The sequence below is a fragment of the Cervus canadensis genome, chromosome 5 (genome assembly GCF_019320065.1).
Source record: "Cervus canadensis isolate Bull #8, Minnesota chromosome 5, ASM1932006v1, whole genome shotgun sequence".
NCBI lineage: Eukaryota > Metazoa > Chordata > Mammalia > Artiodactyla > Cervidae > Cervus > Cervus canadensis.
In genome coordinates this window covers 99,454,154-99,472,125 of record NC_057390.1, presented here as the reverse complement: position 1 = coordinate 99,472,125, position 17,972 = coordinate 99,454,154, and the positions used below count along the sequence as shown (strand labels likewise).

General features: G+C 57.3%; 1 protein-coding gene across 6 annotated transcripts in view; it reads left to right on the top strand.

The window, feature by feature from the left end:
• The window catches only part of SARDH (sarcosine dehydrogenase), a 68,791-nt gene that overhangs the window by 31,031 nt on the left and 19,788 nt on the right, over positions 1-17,972 (top strand). For 4 of the 6 annotated variants that reach the window (XM_043470065.1, XM_043470068.1, XM_043470066.1 and 1 more), the window contains exons 16-19: positions 4,804-4,942; positions 6,414-6,527; positions 7,929-8,076; positions 12,009-12,246. The exons of 1 other annotated variant lie outside the window; for it this stretch is intronic. In XM_043470065.1, the coding sequence (XP_043326000.1) occupies positions 4,804-4,942; positions 6,414-6,527; positions 7,929-8,076; positions 12,009-12,240 (633 nt within the window). In that variant the 3' untranslated portion in view covers positions 12,241-12,246. Of the gene's footprint in view, positions 1-4,803; positions 4,943-6,413; positions 6,528-7,928; positions 8,077-12,008; positions 12,247-17,972 lie in introns of those variants that run through there. One more of the 6 variants, XM_043470070.1, reaches the window with a different exon arrangement.

Below are 17,972 nucleotides of genomic sequence, written 5' to 3'. Positions count from 1 at the left end.
CCCAGCTGTTCTGTTACAGAGGAGAATGTGCTGTGTCCCTGGGCGCCTGGCCGAGCGTGCAGGGGGGTGAAGGCCCGCTCAGTGCCTATGCTGGGCTGGGGTCACGGCCTCTGCCCGGGGGGGTCCCCAGAGACGGGAGGCCTGGGAAGCCTACTGGATGCAGGACCCCTGTCAGTCTTGTGGGGCCCCTCGCTCAGAAGCGCCTGGGCTGGGTTTAATGCTCTGCTGTTGCTGCTTGCAAATTCTGAATATATTTTGAATGGGGCCCACACTTTGACTTTGTACCCGTGTTCCACCTGGTCCCATAGGGAAGGAACCGCACGTCCCCCCCGAAGTTTGCTCTAGTGAGGGCATTGGGGAAGAGGCTTCTGAAACGGGAGGGGAGGCATGTGCCTCTGGAAGTCCAGGAGGCCCTGGGGGCCGCCTCTCCTGGGAGCGAGCGGGGCTCCGTCTGGCACCTCTGCGGGGTGGCTTCCAAGGCCCGCAGGGTGTTCAGGCCCTTGAGAATGTGGGCGCCAGGCAGGGGTGCCAGCTCCGCTTCCTGGCTGCATCCCAGCAGAGGCGCCTCAACATCCCGGAGCAGGAGACGCACGCTTGTTCTCAGCCTTGGCAGCTTCCCCAGCTCGGGCAGACGAGAGTCGGCCTGCAAGTCGTCTGGGGGTTGGATCTGCAGCCCCAGCAGCGTAAGCGAAGGCACCCTGATGCCTGACGGTAGAGGGGAGCCGTATAGGGTGGTGGGGTCTGGACAGTGGTGAGCAGCGGCCTTTGGGGCTCAGGAGATGAGCCAGTGGGGCGCTGTGTGGTGGCCACTGCCCCGGGAGGGAAGGCAGGGAGCTGGCCCCAGCTCTGGCCAGTTTCCCTGGTATGGAGACTCGCCATCCGCGCCCTCCCTGCTGTCCAGCTGGAATCACTGAAGACACGGTGGGGAGGATGCCCTTGGGGGCTTCTTGGGGCCGGGGCGCTGCTGGACAGACCCAGGCTCCGTGGTTTGCGCTTGTGTAACCCTGAGCAGACCACGCACCGTGCCGGGGCCTCAGGGGGCAGCTGGCTGTAAGGCTAATTGTAGACCGCTGGCCAGATGCTGGTAGAGCGTCTGAACCGTGGGATGGGGGAGAAGGTGCGGGCTCCTGACCCTCCCGTGGTCTCTGCCCCTCTCTCACCCCAAACTCACCTTCCAGAAGCCTCCAGTCTAGGTCCCGTCTCTGTAGATGTGTCGTATCTGGACATTTCACGTAAGGCGCTCACACAGCGGTGGTCTTTTGGGACTGGCCTCTTGCACCGAGCTTGTTTTCAGTGTTGCCTCCACGTTTGAGGACACGTCAGTGCTTCGTTACTTCTTTTTCAGAACAATATTCCATCACAGGGGTACACCCCTTCATATTTACCCATTCACCTGTGGACGGACACTTAGTTGTTGGGCTTTGGGGCTATCGTGAATAATGCTGCTCTGCAAATGTGTGTACAGGTTTTTAGGCGAATGTTTTCAGTTTTCGTATCTGGGAGCGGGGGCACTGGGCACGTGGTGATGCCATGTTTAACATCTTTGGGGACCTGCCAAGGGTTTTCCAAAGTGACTGCACCGTTTTACGTCCCCACCCTCGGTGGATGGGGTTCTAATTTCTCCTTCCTCATCGGCACTTGTAATTCTGTTTTTGGTTCTAGCCATCCTAGTGGGTGTGAAGTGGTATCTCAGTGATCTGAGTTGCATTTCCTTGATGACCAATGATATTGAACATCTTTTTATGTGCTTATTTAGCCATTTCCCTATCTTTTTTGGAGAAATTTCTATTTGGATATTTTGCTCATTTTAAAATTGAGTTGTTTGTCTTTTTATTGGGTTATAAGAATTCTCTATACATTCTGGATACAAGTTCCATATCCGATTTATGATTTTTAATTATTTTTTCTCTTCTGTGTGTTGTCTTTTTGCTTTTTTAATGACATCATTGGTAACACAAAAGTTCTTAATTTTGATGAAGTACAGCTTATGTACCTGACATGGACATGAACTTGGGCAAACTGCAGGAGATGGTGAGGGACAGGGAAGCCCGGCATGCTGCAATCCTTGGAGTTGCAAATAGTCGGACATGACTTGGTGATTGAACGGAAACTACAGCTTACGTATGTTTTCTTCTGTCCCTTGTGTTTTTGGTGTCATATTTAAGAAGGTGTTTCCTAATCCAGGTCACAATGATTTACTCCTGTATCTTCTTCTCAGAATTGTATAGTTTTTGGTCTTATACTTAGGTCTGTGGTGCATTTTGATGAAGCTTCGTGAAAGGTGTGAGGTAGGGACCCAACTTCAGGCTTTTGCCAGTGGCTCTTCATTTGTCCAGCACCATCTGTTGACGGTTACTCTTTTTCCCGTTAAAATGCCCTGGCTTCCTTGTGGCAGATCAGCTGACCATAAAGGTGAGGGTTTATTTCTGGACTCTCCATTCCAGTCCATTGATCTATATTTCCATCCGTATGTTTGTACCATTGTCTCGAGTACAGTAACTTTGCAGTAAGTTTTGAAATCAGGAAGAGCAGATCTTCTAGCTTTGTTCTTCTTTTTCAAGATTGTTTTGAACATTCCAAGTGCCTTGCATTTCTGTATGAATTTTACCTTCGATTTGTGAATGTCTGCCAAGAAGCCAGCTGGGATTTGGCAGAGACCCTGTCAGATCCGTAGATCAACATGGATGCTACCGTCATCTTGGCGATAGTAAGTCTTCATTTTGTAAACATGAGAGGCCTTTCCATTTTTAGGTCTCCTTTAATTTTCTTCAGAGATATTTTCTAGAGAGTACAAATTTGCCATTCATTTGTTCAATTTATTTCTAAGCCTTCAAAAGCTCTTTTTGAAATGGAATTATTTTCCTAATTTCACTTATTGCTCACTGCTGTTGTGTATAAATGACTTTTTTTGTTTCTTGTATATTGACCCTATATCCTCCAGCCTTGTTGAACTATTTTATTAGCTATAATAGTTTTTTTCAGTGAGTTCTCTAGGATTTTCTATATGTAAGATCATGTCATCTGCAAATATAGTTTTCCTTCTTCTTTTTCATTGTGGATTCCTTATATTTCTTCTTGCCTAATTGCCCTGGGGAGAACGTCCAGTACAATGTTCCCTGATGACCAACGATATTGAACAACTCTTTATGTGCTTATTTAGCCATTTCTATATCTTTTTCGGATAAATTTCCATTTGGATATTTTGCTCATTTTAAAATTGAGTTGTTTGTCTTTTTATTGGGTTATAAGAATTCTCTATACATTCTGGATACAAGTCCCTTATCCGATTTATGATTTGTAATTACTTTTTCCCTTCTGTGGGTTGTCGCTTCGCTTTTTTAATGATATCATTGGCAGCACAAAAGTTCTACCAGTACGATGTTGAGTGGAAGTGGCAGAGAGGACCGCCCTGTCTTGTTCCTGATCTCAGCAGCGGACATCCAGTCTCTCCTCATTAAGTGGGATTTTGCTCATGCCTTTTATCAGGTCAAGGAATTTCCCTTTTAGTTGTAGTTTACACGGAATTTTTAATGAACAAGTGTTGGGTTTTGTCCAGTACTTTTTCTGCATCTAATGAGATGATCATTTGGTTTTTGCCTTTTGTCTCATCAATATGGTACATTACATTGATTTGGTAATGGTGAGCCATCCTCCCATTTCTGGGATAAATCCCACTTGATCACGTAATCCTTTTTATATGTTGTTGAATCTAGTGTGCTAGTATTTCACGGAGGTTTTTTGTACCATAGTCATGAAGGATATTGGTCTCTGATTTTCTTATGAGGCCTTTGGTTTTGGCTTTGGGGTAATGTTGGCCTCATGGGAAGAGTTTGTGAAGAACTGGCATTAATTCTTCTTTGCATGTTTGGTACAATTCACCAGTGAAGCCATGTGGGCCTGGGCTTTTCTGTGTGGAGAGTGTGAAATGACTGAATAAGTCTCTTTTGGTTATAGGTCTGTTCAGATTTTCTGTTTCCCCTTCAGCTGACTTCAGTGATTTGTGTCTTTCTGGGCATTTCCATTTCATGTCTGATTTATCGGTGGACAGTTGCTCACAGTCGTCCTTACAATTCTTTCCTATGAATTGGATAGCGACACCCTTCTTTCATTCCTGATTTTAGCACTTGGAGTCTTTTCTGATTCTTGGTAAGTTCAGTTAACAATTTGCCAATTTCACTGACCTTTAAAAAAAAACAACTTTCCATTTTGCTGATTTTCTCTATCTCTTGAGACTTTTGTTTATTTCCTTTCTAGTCTTCATTATTTCTTTCCTTCTGCCTGCACTGGGCTTAATTTGCTTTCCTTTGTCTGGTTTCTCCAAGTGGCATGTGCGGTGACTGACTTGAGAGCCTTTGCAGGTCTAGCGTCCGGATGAGCAGGGTGCTGCTCCCTCCGACAGTCTGCGTATGTTGTTGTTTCCTCTTCTTTCCTCTCCAAGGGTTCTCTAACCCTCCTGGTGACGTTTTCATTTGATCCACTGGTTTTTAAGGAGTGTGTTGTCTAATTTCACTTATTTGTGAACTTCCCAATTTTCCTTCTGCTACTGATTTCTAATTTGATTCCATTGTGGTCAAAGAACATGTTTTGCATGACCTTCACCCTTTGGAGTGTATCCTCTCACGGCTCCCGTTCTCTCTGGGCCTCCTGCACCGGCCGGGCATCCTTCCCTCTGCCTGAGAAGAACGTGACCGTGCGTTTCTCGCTGGAGGGGAGGAGAGGGTCTTGGAGCCCAGTGCTGTGGGGTCTTTGTCGGGGAGACAGGTCCCGGAGCCCCCATGGCACCCCAACTCTGGAACCTTTCAGATCAAGAAGGAGTGTCTGGCCTGCAGAGGGGCCGCAGCTGTGTTCAACATGTCCTACTTTGGGAAGTTCTACCTGGTGGGCCCGGACGCTAGGAAGGCTGCCGACTGGCTCTTCTCGGCTGACGTCAGCCGGCCGCCAGGTACGGAGCGGGTGGGCCGTGTGCCTCTCCCGCCTCAGCACGGCCCCAGCACAGAGACAACGGCAGGCTGACCCTGTCTCTCTGGGCTCGCGCAGCTCACGGCTCTGCCCCCCAGCCTGGCCCTGGGCCCCCGCCTCCAGACCCCTCTGCCCTGGTCGCCGAGCCCCAACCAAGGCCCCCTCCACCTTCCTCTGCGTCCTCCGCTACCCGCCTCTGACTTTGTTCCAGACGGGATTCGAGGCAGCAGGCCCTCAGAATGGTCTCCTGGTGCTGGGGAGCCTGTCCACCCCCCACCAGGAATGCTCTCCCCATAGCATTTCTAGAATTCAATGAAAATGCAGGATGCTCACTTACATTTGAATTCGAAATGAAGGATGAATAATCCCGTCGTGTAAGTGTGTCCCAGGCAGTGTTTGGGATCCTCATTTCCCCTTTTTTTTGTTATCACCCATGCCCTTAGCATCTTCTCCACTCATCTGCCCACCCCCAAACTCTCCCAGCCCCATCGCTGTTACTTCCTAGCCCTGCTGCACCAAAATACCGCCCTGAGTGGCTTTAAACAACCCACATGTGTTGTCTTAAGAGTCTGAGGCTGGAAGTTCAAAGTCAGGGCCAGAGACCGTGGAATCTGCTGGCTTCCGGCCGTGGCCGCCGGTCCACAGCTTTCAGCTACATCACTCCAGCCTCTGCCTCCGCGGTCACATGGCTGCCACCCTGCATCTTCTTCTTCTAAGGACACCAGTCGTGTTAGATCAGATCCACTCTCATGAGCTCTGGTCTTCTTAACATGATCCCGTCTGCAAAGACCCTATTTCCAGATAAGGTCCATTTTTCAGAGGGACTGGGGTTTAGGACCTCAACATACCATTTGGGGAGACACAGTTCAACCCATTACACCGTGTATCCAGCCAACCCATCCACACACCTCATCACATGCGCCTGCTACTCACCTCTGCTAATCCCGCTCCCCCCATTCATCCTGCCAGCACCCTTCTACCCACCCACCCCCTCCTCCCATCCATCCCTGCCCCTACCCTCTCCCCACCTCCCCAGTCATCCCCCATCCACCCCACCCATCCATCTTCCATCCACATATTCATGTATTCAGCATTCATGGAGCTTCTGCTATGCCAGGCTTGGCACTGGAGCACCAAAGTGAATGAGATGTAAATCCTGCCCTGAAAGTGTCCCAGCGTGCGGGGGTGGGGGTGGGGGTGGGTGGGAGGGATGGGTTGGGAGGAGTCACATTTCAAAAAAAAATATAAGTCTCCTTGATCCTTCCTCCTCCGAGGATGGCAGTGCTTGGTGACCTGCCCGTCCCTCTCTGGGTGATTCAGTCACGGTGGCATCACCAAGCCGAGGGGCCTATCAAGGTCCCCCCAGGAGTCTGGCCAACGTTGCCCTGCCCTGAGGGGCTGCCCGCCCTGCTGAGCGGCTCCGCCCCCTCCTGGGGTCTGTCTCCTGCCCGCAGGCTCCACGGTGTACACGTGCATGCTGAACCACCGCGGGGGCACAGAGGGCGACCTGACCGTCAGCCGCCTGGCCCCCGGCTCCCAGGCCTCCCCGCTGGCCCCTGCCTTTGAAGGTGAGAGGGGCCCCGAGGTCCAGCAGCGCCCCGACGGCAGCCTAGCTCGGTGAGGCGGCGGCCAGTGCAGGACTGGCAGGAAGGGCTTCTGAGGCTGCTCTGCAATCCCGCCTGTGCCCGCTGTGGTCAGGGCCTGGGAGATCAGAGGTCTTGCTTCAGGCTGAATGCAGCCTTTGTTCGGGCGGTGATGCTGAGCGCTGAGCGCTCGGTGGTTACGCCTTTGAACCTGCCTGTCCTGCGGGGTTTCAGGGCGGCCGCAGCGTGGGTGTGCTCAGCTTGCCTGCCCGGAACAGGGTGAGCCAAGGATAAGGCCATGCCTCCCACGTGGAGGGAGAAGTTACCTCCTTCTGGCCTCTGGCATCTATGCCGAGTCGGCTGTCTCGGTTCCCAAGTAACTCCCAGGCTGAGGGTGGGGGCAGGTCCTTGGAAGGTCCGCAGCTCTGGGCAGAAGCTGACGCCTGGAGCCTTCTGCAGGCCCTCAGCTTCTGCTTGCATGCCTCCTGTGATGGGGAGCTCAGTGTCCATGCTCCTTGTCAGCACGGGTCTGATACCCTGAGCGAGGTCTGCTGCCCATCACTCCAGCTCCCCCCGCCCACACCTTGGCGGCCGTGGGAGCCGTCTGGTCTCTCGTGTGGCAGCCCCTCCCATTCGGGAGGGAGAGCGGGGGCCGAGATCCACAGACAGTGGGCAGCACTCCTTTCTCCAGGGACCCAGAGCCGCACGGCCATCTGAGGTCACCTGCCCGGAGCAGTGGCTCTCAGGACACTGGGCGGAGCTGGGCTGCCCTCCGCTCAGCAGTTCCCGGGCGGCGGTGTGGCCCAGTGGCTGCTCCACAGGCCGTGGACTCAGAGCTGGCTACAGGCCAGTCTCCTCGTACGTGGGGCCTCTCTGAACCTCAGTCTCTTTTTTGGAAACTGGAGGGTGCTGACGCGTGTCAGCCTCCGGGGGAGGGTCAGCGGTGCGGTGCCTGGAAAAGTGCCAGCCCCCGAAAGGCCGCTGTAGGGAACCCTGGGATTGGGGCGGGGGCACGGGAAAGTGGAGAGAAACGGGGGCTGGTGAGGATGCTGTCTCAGAGACGGACAGAGGCCTGTCCGAGGTCTCCCAGCACTGGTGGGAGGTGGGGTGACGGCGCTAGGGCCCTTACGCTTCCTTGGATCACAGACCCTTTGAGAAGGGGGAGGAAGCCTCGGACACGCCCAGAAAATGTTCCCTTGGCATTTTGTCCTGCGGGTGATGAGACCCAGAGCCCCATCGGGAGGGTCCCCCGCCTCGGGCCTGGGTGGCTCACGTTCACAGGAGGAAGGCTTGTTTCCTCATCGGAGGCCTTGGGCCGCCGCTCCCAGCCCTGCCCGCTCCCGCCTCCCCGCAGCCCTGCTCTGAGTCCCGGGGCCTCTCCCGCAGGCGACGGCTACTACCTGGCCGTGGGCGGGGCCGCGGCCCAGCATAGCTGGTCCCACATCAGCGCCGCGCTGCAGGACCGGAGGTTCCGGTGCCAGCTCGTCGACAGCTCCGAGGACCTGGGCCTGCTCAGCGTCCAGGGCCCGGCCAGGTGAGGAGAGGACGGGGGCCCGAGGGCCGGGGTACGCCTCGCCCCTCTGTCTGGGCCCGAGGCAGAACCATTTACTGGTCCAGAATGGGACGTGGCGGCTAGTGAGCTGAACGTGCCGGTGACCCCCAAGAGGCCAACCAGGAAAATGCTTTTCAAAGCCCTGGGATACGGAAAAGCTCTTAATATATGACTCACACTCAACCTTACAGTGAGTCAGTATCTGAGGATTCAGGGGTCGTGGAAGGGCCGGCAGGGGTGTTTCTGGCTGGTTGATATGGTCTGAGAACTGTGTATGCCATCTCTGAGTGGGCGGAGCCAGACTGGGGTTCCCCGTGCCACCCTGGCTGAGAAAGGTGCTCCGCACCAGGAGGACACCGCTCCCCCCAAGCACCTCCAGCGACTAGGTCTACGGACGATCATTCGCTCCTTGACTCATCCTGTGAGCGATTACTGAGCTGCGTTCCCACCCACGAGGAGCCGGCTCCCAGAAGGCCCTTGGATGCTGGCTTCTGCCTGGAGCCACAGGACGGTCTGAGGCAACGGGTCACCTGAGCACGTGTGCATTTTGGAAAGATCCTCGGGCTGGGCTTCAGAGAAGGGACTGGGTGGGGGAGGTGGTGGAGGGCCAGGGGGCAAGCACAGCATGTTAGCATCGACCAGTGGGATGCCTGGGATGCGCCAACATCCGCTCCATCCTGACCCTAGCCCTCTGAGGTGGTGAGAACTGTTTTCTTTTCTTAGTGTTGAAGAAGAGAGGGCAGCGTGCCTCCAGCCAGGTTATCCCCCAGCTGCTCGCTTAGACGAAGCACAGCTGTGTCCGTGGATCTCCCTGTCAGCCTGGGGTCATATCAGGGTCCCTGGTCGGTGCTGTCAGACCCCGCCAAAGGGTCTGTTTTCCCTTGGCCTTGGAGCTGGCCAAGCTGACAGCCCCCGGGCTGGGTCCTGGGTGGATGGACGTCCCTCCCGGGCAGAGCTGCAGGTGGCTCTGCGCGTGCCCCACCTTGCCCAGAGGCACACGGCAGACAGGCAGTACGTGCTCGCGGAGTCAGAGTTGGTCATGTACCTTATCCATCAAATGCTGGACTTCAGGCTGCTCATGAAAACCAGTATCTGTTAAGGGGACCTTGGAGGAGATACTGGAGGAAATGGGGACTCAAGCCTTGGCACTCTCTGAAGGGACAGTGTTTCAGACAGAGGGAGTGGCAGGTGCAAAGGCCCTGTGGCGGGAGGAAAAGCAGCGAGGGCAGGGCTGTGGGAAAGGATGAACTCAGAGGGCCGCGGAGGCCAGACTCGCAAGTGCAGAGGCTGCTCCTCCAGGAGAGGGGGCTGAGCGGAGGAGGGGTGCGGTTGGACGTGGGCTTTAACGGGGTCTCTGATTCTGGGCCAGAGTGTGGGAGGCAGGCAAGAGCCTCAAGGGCCAGGGGATTGAGGGACTCCAAAGAGGGAGTGATGAGCTGTGTCTGGGTGGTCAGCGGGTCAAGGAAGACAAAGACTAAGCATCAACAGGTGGGTTTGGCGGCCTGGTGGTTCCTGCGGACTTGACGAGGGTCATCTCAGGGATGGCTGGGTGGGGGCGTGCTGAGACAGGAGGGGAGGACAGGAATGGGGTGTGTGGAGGGAGGCCGAGCTTGCCGGCTGCAGCAGGAGAACTGGGATGCTGGGATTCTGCAGAAAGATGCATGAACCACGCTTGCCCTGGCCTGGCCCGGGGAAGCACCCCATTCTGCAGGGCGGGGTCTGCATTTCTCCCCTGGGTGAGCTGACATCCGCATCTCTGGGCTGAACGGAGATTGGGGGTCCTGGGCTCCTGAGTGCTAGGCAGTCCCCGGAAGCTTCATTGCCATGGCGACCTTGGAGAGGGACTGGGTTATTTCTGGTGTGGTGGGGAGTGAGTGGGCAGGGGAGGGAGGGGGCGCCAGACAGACTGATCAAGGCGCGGCCTGCGGGGACAGGCCAGCTCTCCCAGCCTCATTATAAGCTGCTCCAGGAGGGCGGCGAGTGACGATTGCCAGGGCAGGAAGACGCGCTCCCCTCCTCTGGGTGATTTCTTAACTTTCTCCTCCAAACTGTCCTCGCTCCTTCAAAAATAACCCGAAGTTTCTTGTATGAATAATAATGTCACCAGCACTGCCGATAAGGGCTGAACTTTCTGAGCTGTTCCGTGGGAAGCGTTTCATGGCACCCGGACCATGGGAGATGCTGGATGACCTTCCAACCAGTAGAATTTTCAGGAGACAGTTCATAACTGATGGCCCAGTACAGTAGCCTCTAAGCCATATGTGGCCAGCGAGGCCTTGAAAGGTGGCCAGTGAGACAGAATTTTTTTGTTTTAATTAATGGAAGCTCAGCAGACCACTCGTGGCTGGTGGAGACAGCCCGGGGGCAGTGGTCACTGTTCCATGATTAATACCCAGGTGCTCGGCTCAGGGGGTCTGGCTGACGCCTGCCTCACTGTCCTCATAGGGCCATGAGGGAGCCCAAAGCTAGTTGAGGGGGGACAGTAAACCTGAACCTGGCCTCTGCTCAGAGCCTGTGCCCTCTGGTGCCACCTGCTGCCCACTGGGGGAGGGACAGCCCGTACCCTGCAGACCTGCGTGCCCAGTTTGGTGCCCGACTGGGGACCCCTGGCCCTGCTGAGCCCAAGTTCCAGCTCCTTTCTCCTTCCCCTGGGGGCAGACAAGGGAGCAGCCCTGGCCCCTGCCACCCAGGGCTGCAGTGTAGACAGGCTTCTTGAGGACCAGGTGTGTTCTCCAGGGGCGGGCGTGCGTGGGTGCCCGGGTGTTACATAAGGATCCTGACACACTTCAGCGGGCTGGGCACCTCGGGCCGGCGTGGGTGGGCAGCTGAAACTGGCACCGTGTGGGGGCGGGGATCATCAGGGTCGGAAGTGTTTCTGGGCATTGGCTGGGACCCTGCGAGGCAGAAATGGGAGTGGATGAGAGCTGTTTGCTGCCGATGGGGAGCTGGCCCAGCAGTGCAAAGCCAGCCCACCTTCCATCAGTCCCATTTACCAAATGCCCTCTCTCTGTGCCAGGCACGTCTGCAGAGGGGGCCCTGTCAGCACGGAGCTCCCGGTTCAGTGGGGCAGGTTTGCAACCATGAGAGGTGCCCTGGCAGGAGACATATTAGGGCCACGGGCTCAGGCCGTGGGCGTTGACGGGAGACTTGATCCAGACTTAGGAAATCAGGCTGCCAACTGGCTCTTCTCAACTGGGAATCAGGGAAGGCTTCTTATAGAAGGTGACAGATGAGCCAAGACTTGAAGGATGACGGAAGATTCAACAGGGGCCGGGACGCTGGAGGGAACGTGCGATAGTGAACTCGGCCGGCAGGGAGGGAGGCGAGAAGCAAGGCACCCCAGAAGTGAGGGCTTCCACGGACACTGGGAGGTCTCAAGCGAACCATCAAGTGTGGGCGTCAGACTCTTCCGGGCACAGTCGGGCAGAGGGCTGAGGAGAGAGGCCCCTGCCCTTGGGGGGGCTTTGGCAGGTGGGGCGTTAACCGCTTAGACAGCTGCCCCAGGCCTGGGTTCCCCATCTGAGAAAGGAGACCCAGGGCTTGGCTGTTTCTGTCACTGTTTCTGATGAAGGTGCCTTTTTTTTTTTTAATTTGAAAAATTTTTTTGGCCATGGTGCCTGGTATTTGAGATCTTAGCTCCCCCACTGGGGATCAAACCCACACCCCCTGCAGCAGAAGTACAGAGTCCTAGCCGCTGGGCGGCCAGGGAAGTCCCGAAGGCGCCTTTCTCGTGTGACTGGATCTTTGCGCATCTCCGTCTCGGTGCGCTTTTATTAACAGCATGTTTGCTGTCAGTCTGCCCCGTGAGGACAGGACCTCGGCCTCAGAGCCTTCCCAGCCCGGGGCGCGCACCCAGCCAGGCTTGGCAGGTGTGTGTTGCCCTACTTACTGACCAGCCTTGTCCTTGCTCACAGCCGGGCCATTCTCCAGGAGGTGCTGGAGGCCGACCTGAGCGACGAGGCCTTCCCCTTCTCCACCCACAAGCTGGTGAGAGCCGCCGGGCACCTGGTAGGTAGCAGCTGCCCAGGGGCCCCCGGGCTGTGGGTGGCAGCAGCAGCGTGCGGCCCGGGGACAAACCCGGGGCCTGGGAGTCTTGTGCCCTTGGGCAGGTTCTGGATCTCCCTGGGCCCAGCTTCCCTGCAGTAAAGTGGGGGTCCAGACGGTCATGCCCACCGGCTGTTAGGGCCTCGGAGGAGGAGTGGGGGTCCAAGTTGGTGCCTGGCACAAGTCGGGGGCCCGGTCCCAAGCTTCTGCCTCAGCCTTGCTGCCTCTGCGGCTACCTGCCGTCTCCACCTCTCAGGCGTGGGGCACACCCTCCCGCATCAGCATGTTTCCTGCGCGTCCTTGCGGGGCTCGGGGCTGGGGACAGTGGTCATTGCTGCTGCTCCTGAGGCCTGTGTGTCCTGAGCAGAGAGCTGGTTTTCCTGACTGTCCCCCCTCCCCCGGCACCGTGGGAGGGGGCACGGACTGCTCGGGGTGCCCTGCCAGGCCCCTGGGCAGCACCCTTGCCCATCTCCCAGCTCAGAAAGTCGGGTCCTGGGGCCAGAAGCTTCTGAGACTGTGGACAGCTCCAGTGGACCCGCCATCCTCCAAGACCCTGGGCCAGGTCCAGGGTCCAGCTCTGGTCAGCGAGCACGTCCTACTCCTGGACTTTGGTCTCCTTTTTGGAAAATAAGTGTCACGATTTCCACTCTGACTTCTTGGGGCGAGGTGAGGAGCAGGCGGTCAAAGTAACGTCAGCCGCTGTCGGCCAAGGGCTCACACGGCTCTGGCTTCACCCTCCCGGCGGCGTGAAGCTTCTCTCAGGGCTTCTGAGCCCTACGCGATCAACTACATTGAGGAGCGGGTATTCGGGGCGGGGGGCTTTGCAGCATGTGGAGCGGCAGGCCCGGCCTGCACCCCCTGGATGCCAGGAGCACCCCAGACGTGGCCGCACGTTCCCAGGGCAGGAGCCCCGTGGCGGCGGGGGCAGCACTGCTCCATGACGGCCCTGTTAGAGGTGTGCCGTCACCCTGGAGGTGGTCACGGCCACGTGTGTTGAACGAGGTCTTCCGGCAGCTCCTGATGTAGGAAATGTTACCCCCAGGACAGGTGCTTCCCCAACCTGAGCGGAGAAGTCGGATGGACTGCCCAGGCCCCCCCAGCTAATGGAACATAAAAAACCGCGTGACTATGTGTCAATAACACAGACAAGGCTGTAAGGAGGCAGGGGGTGGACAGACAGCCGGATCTGAGGGCACCCCCGCTTTTACCCTCCTCGCGTTCATCTGGGAGCTTGCGGGGAGGCGCCGAGGAAGGTTCCAGATCCTGGCCTGCAGAGGGGCGGGAGGTCACGCAGTCTGGGTCCTGTTAGCAAGTAAACAGTGTCTCGCTGACGTCAGCAAGGAGGCTGCCAGGAGGAGGCAGATAAAGGCGCTCTGCTCTGCCTGCGCTCTCGGAGGCCGCGCTGGGGGCAGGAAGCGGGGCTGTCTCTGTCTAGCTCGCTTCCTGCCTCCTGGGTGCAGCGCTGCCTGCCAGGACCAGAGAGGGTGTGCATCTTGCGAACACAGCACAGCTCCGCCCCAGGCCACTGTGGCCGCGGGCCTGCCCGGAGGGCAGCTCTGGCCCTCTCGGCCCCCCCTGGGGTGGGGGGTCTGTGCAGTGCCCCCCACTCGGGAGTAGGGGTTCTGACGTGGGATGTGGGGCGGGGTGGGGGGGGGCAGCTGGCGTGGCTCAGCCTGTGTGTGGTTCGGGGATTCGTGTGGAAGAGGAGCAGGTGGGAAGGCCTCCCCTCCAGCTGAGGGCCATTCCAGGGAGGCGCTGGGGGCTTGGGCTGGGACAACGGGCTCCAGCTGCCTCCCCACACCCACCCCGGGGGGCGGGGGGCAGCCCTTCCTGGCCCTGGCTGCCTCCCCAGGCCTGGCCCACGGCTGTCTGGCTGCACATTGGCCTCTGGGGCCTGGGAGCCAGGCTGGGCCAGTGGAAGCAGAGGCCAGACTGCAGGGTGAAGCCTGTTCTGGGTCGACAGGCACAAGGTGGGGGCCACAGGGTGCTCGGGGGCAGAAGTGGGGCGCAGAAAGTCCGTAGGCTGCTTCTCTCCGCTGCCTCCCCCCACCCCCCGGCAGCTGGCTCAGTGGTTCTGTCGCAAGCACCTCACTGCTTGCCCCATTTCCAACTGCTGTGTGGGGCCTGGGTGCAGACCTCATCCTGGCGCGACCCCTTTGGGTGCCCCCTTGACCTCACTGAGCCTGCCCTTTCTCGCCGGCCAGAGGGTCTGGCCAAAGAGTTGACGGGCGTCAGTGTCTCACTGTAAATACCGGGAACGTTCATAAGAGACGAGCAAGTTAACGAGAACTCCTCCAGTTCCACCGGAGAGAAAGCCCGAGGTGAACAGAATGTTTCCTTCCGCCGTCTGTCCCTTACCTCTGCCTGTAAATTCTAAAACAGAAGCAGGATCGTCCCACAAACTGTACGCAGTTCGTGCACTTGGCTTCTCTTAGGACACTGTGGGGATAGTTTTCTTGTTCCTCGAAATACCGCCTGAGATTGAAATGCTAGCGTTACCCTCTCTAGGGCCGGATGCAGGCCACTTGGTCGGGCCACTTCTTCTCCTTGGAATTGCTCTGTGACGGGCTCCCCATGACGGTGGGCCTGTTATAACTTTGATTATTGACCTGGACACGTTGCTTAGAACCAGGACCCAGAAGCAGAGGTGTCCCAGGGTCACGGCCCCAGCCTTCCGGGCCGAGCAGCAGTCCTGCAGGATTTTCTGCCTCCCTTCTGGGGGAAGATGGGAGAGACGCTCTCCAGGCGCGGCCCAGCCCACCGGCTCACACTCAGCCAGCGTGGGTGCCCAGCTGAGTTCTGGCCTTCCCTTCTAAAGTGCAGGGTCTCTCCCGGGGCTGAGCAACAGCCGCCCCTGGAGTTAGCTCTGGGCATGTTGGCTGGGAGCCCACCACGTCAGGGGCTCGTCAGGCTCACAGCCTGGCTGGTCTTGGGGGCAGGAAGGATGCTGCAGCCCCAGCCCAGCCTGCACTGGCCCCCAGGCCTGGGCGGAGAGAGGCCGCAGCCCTTACCGCGAGCCAACAGGGAGTGAGGGGGTCCCGGGAGCACGTGTAAGGGGCCATTCCAGTCTTGCCTTGGCGACCGCACCTCCCCCTGAGGCCCCACTGGTGGGGCTCTGGTCCAGTGGTATCGATGTTATGACCTCGCGGTGGCCGGGGCCACAAGTTCCCAGATGGTCCCAGAGGGTGGCGTGAAGGCCTCCCCATCCACCGGCCTGCAAGACGGTGGCCAGCGGGACTCAGGCCGTGGGAGCTGGGCTGGCCGCTGCCCCGGGCCTGCCTGAGGCAGCCTCACAGGCAGACGGAGAGCTGGGAGCCGGGTCGGCCCGGGATCTGGGGGTCCAGGACACAGTCCCGTCAGGGCCCAGCAGAGCTGGGGTCCAGCAGGCCTGGCTTCTGGTCCTACCCCCAGGAGCCCCCTTTCTTGGGTCAGTTTCCCCATCTGTCACACACAGCCGTCAGTGTCTTTGAGCTGTCCTGTAAGTCTGTCCAGACGTCCTAAGTGCTCTGGATCCAGGGGGAATTTCATGTTCTCCTAAATAACATCAACATGTGTTGACACCAGTTCCATCAATGTTGAGATGCTGGGGCGGGAGTTCAGGGCCAAGTCTTTATGGGAGATAATTGGTCGCCAGCCAACCAGCTGCGGGAGAGGAATGTGTGTGTCTGAGTCATCGGCCAGACCTCCGGGTCACAAGGGATGCGCGGGACGATGAGGGTCAGAGCCCAGAACCACAGATCCCGCCCAAGGGTGGGTGAGCGGGACCCCGCTGCTGCCCGTGAAGACCCACCCTCACGGCAAAGGCCCAGGTGGGCGACCGTGGCTGAGCAGTGCCACCAGGCGCGCCATGTCCTAAGCAGAGCAGCGCCGTTGTTTTGCAGCAATTCTGAGATGCTTGGATGGGCCCCAGGCTTCCAAGATCCTCACATTCCTGTCGGAAGAACGGGGCGGGAGCTGTCCCCTCGGCTGCCAGCTGACCAGATGTCCTCAAGGCCAGCGAGGTTTCCAGTGTAGATCTGCTCCCGGCCTGGTTCTCAGGGAAGACACGCTGTCCCTGAGCCTCAGCCGAGGACGGGGGCCCCTCTGGAAAGCAGCAGGTGCTGGGCTCGAAGCTCATCTTGAGGCCACGTGATAAAGCAATTTTCTTCTGAAAATTAATTTTGGGTCAAAAGGAAATTGCATTTCTTTTCCTGACTGTGTGAGTCTCACTACTCGGATTCCATTAGTCCAGGGTGGACTGTTCTCCCCCGCTGCATGCCTTGTACAGAGGCGGGAGGCCCGTACCTTCATAGAGCCTGGGTTTGCCAACTAGGTTTTAGCCATTGCCTGAAAAGTCGCTTTGCACGATTTGTGCGAATTCACCACGGCCCTGGAGAGACAGAGTGTGTGTAGTCGAGAAGGACATGGTGGCCAAGGCCACTATGCAGGGCTATCTGGTGGGGACAGTGACAGCTTCTTGCCGTCGAAGTGTAAGGACAGGGTGTGGCTGGAATGAGGTTGGGGGCTCTGAGGCACCCCAAGAGTGTGCTTCAGAGATTCCGGAAGTTCCTCCAGGGCAGAACCTTTTTCTGCAAGGATATTCCGACCCTGCAGTCCCTGCCTGTCTGTAGGTGCGGGTGAGGTCTTTCTGCGGGTGCCCCATACTGTTTACCTTCTGATCCTCAGAGATGGCCAAGTTTGTGAAGTATAGTTTGAGCATCACACCTTTTTTTAAAGATGTATCTATTTATGTATTGTCTGTGCTGGGTCTTCGTTGCTGTGTGCAGGCTTTTTCTAGTCGTGATGAGCAGGGGTGCCTCTCTAGTTGCGGGACACCATCTCTGCAGTGGCTTCTCGTGTTGTGGAGCGCAGGCTCTAAGGTGCACAGGCTCAGTAGTTGGGGCTCACAGGCTTCGTTGCTCTGCGGCCTGTGGAATCCTCCTGGATAGGGGATGAACCCGTGTCCCCTGAATTGGCAAGCAGATTTTTAACTACTGGACCACCAAGGAAGTATCACACCTTTTATTTATTATTATTCTTGGAAAATTGGTTTCCAGTCACTATAACCTGCCACCACCATCACCATCACCACCATCACCATCACCACCACCACCACCACCATCACCACCATCACCATCACCATCACCACCACCATCACCACCATCACCATCACCATCACCACCACCACCACCACCACCACCACCACCATCACCACCACCATCACCATCACCATCACCACCATCACCACCATCACCATCACCATCACCACCACCATCACCACCACCACCACCACCATCACCACCACCACCACCTCCATCATCACCACCATCACCATCACCACCACCACCATCACCACCACCACCACCATCACCACCATCACCACCATCACCACCACCATCACCCCCATCACCACCATCACCCCCATCACCACCATCACCCCCACCACCATCACCCCCATCACCACCATCACCATCACCACCACCACCACCACCACCAGCATCACCACCAGCATCACCACCACCATCACCACCACCACCACCACCAGCATCACCAGCATCACCACCAGCATCACCACCAGCATCACCACCACCACCACCACCACCATCACCACCAGCATCACCACCACCACCATCACCATCACCCCCATCACCACCATCACCCCCATCACCACCATCACCATCACCACCACCACCACCACCACCATCACCACGAGCATCACCACCATCACCACCACCACCATCATCACCCCCATCATCACCCCCATCACCACCACCATCACCACCACCATCAGCAGCACCATCACCAACACCTCTACTATCACCACCACCACTATCATCAGACCTGTCATCATGATC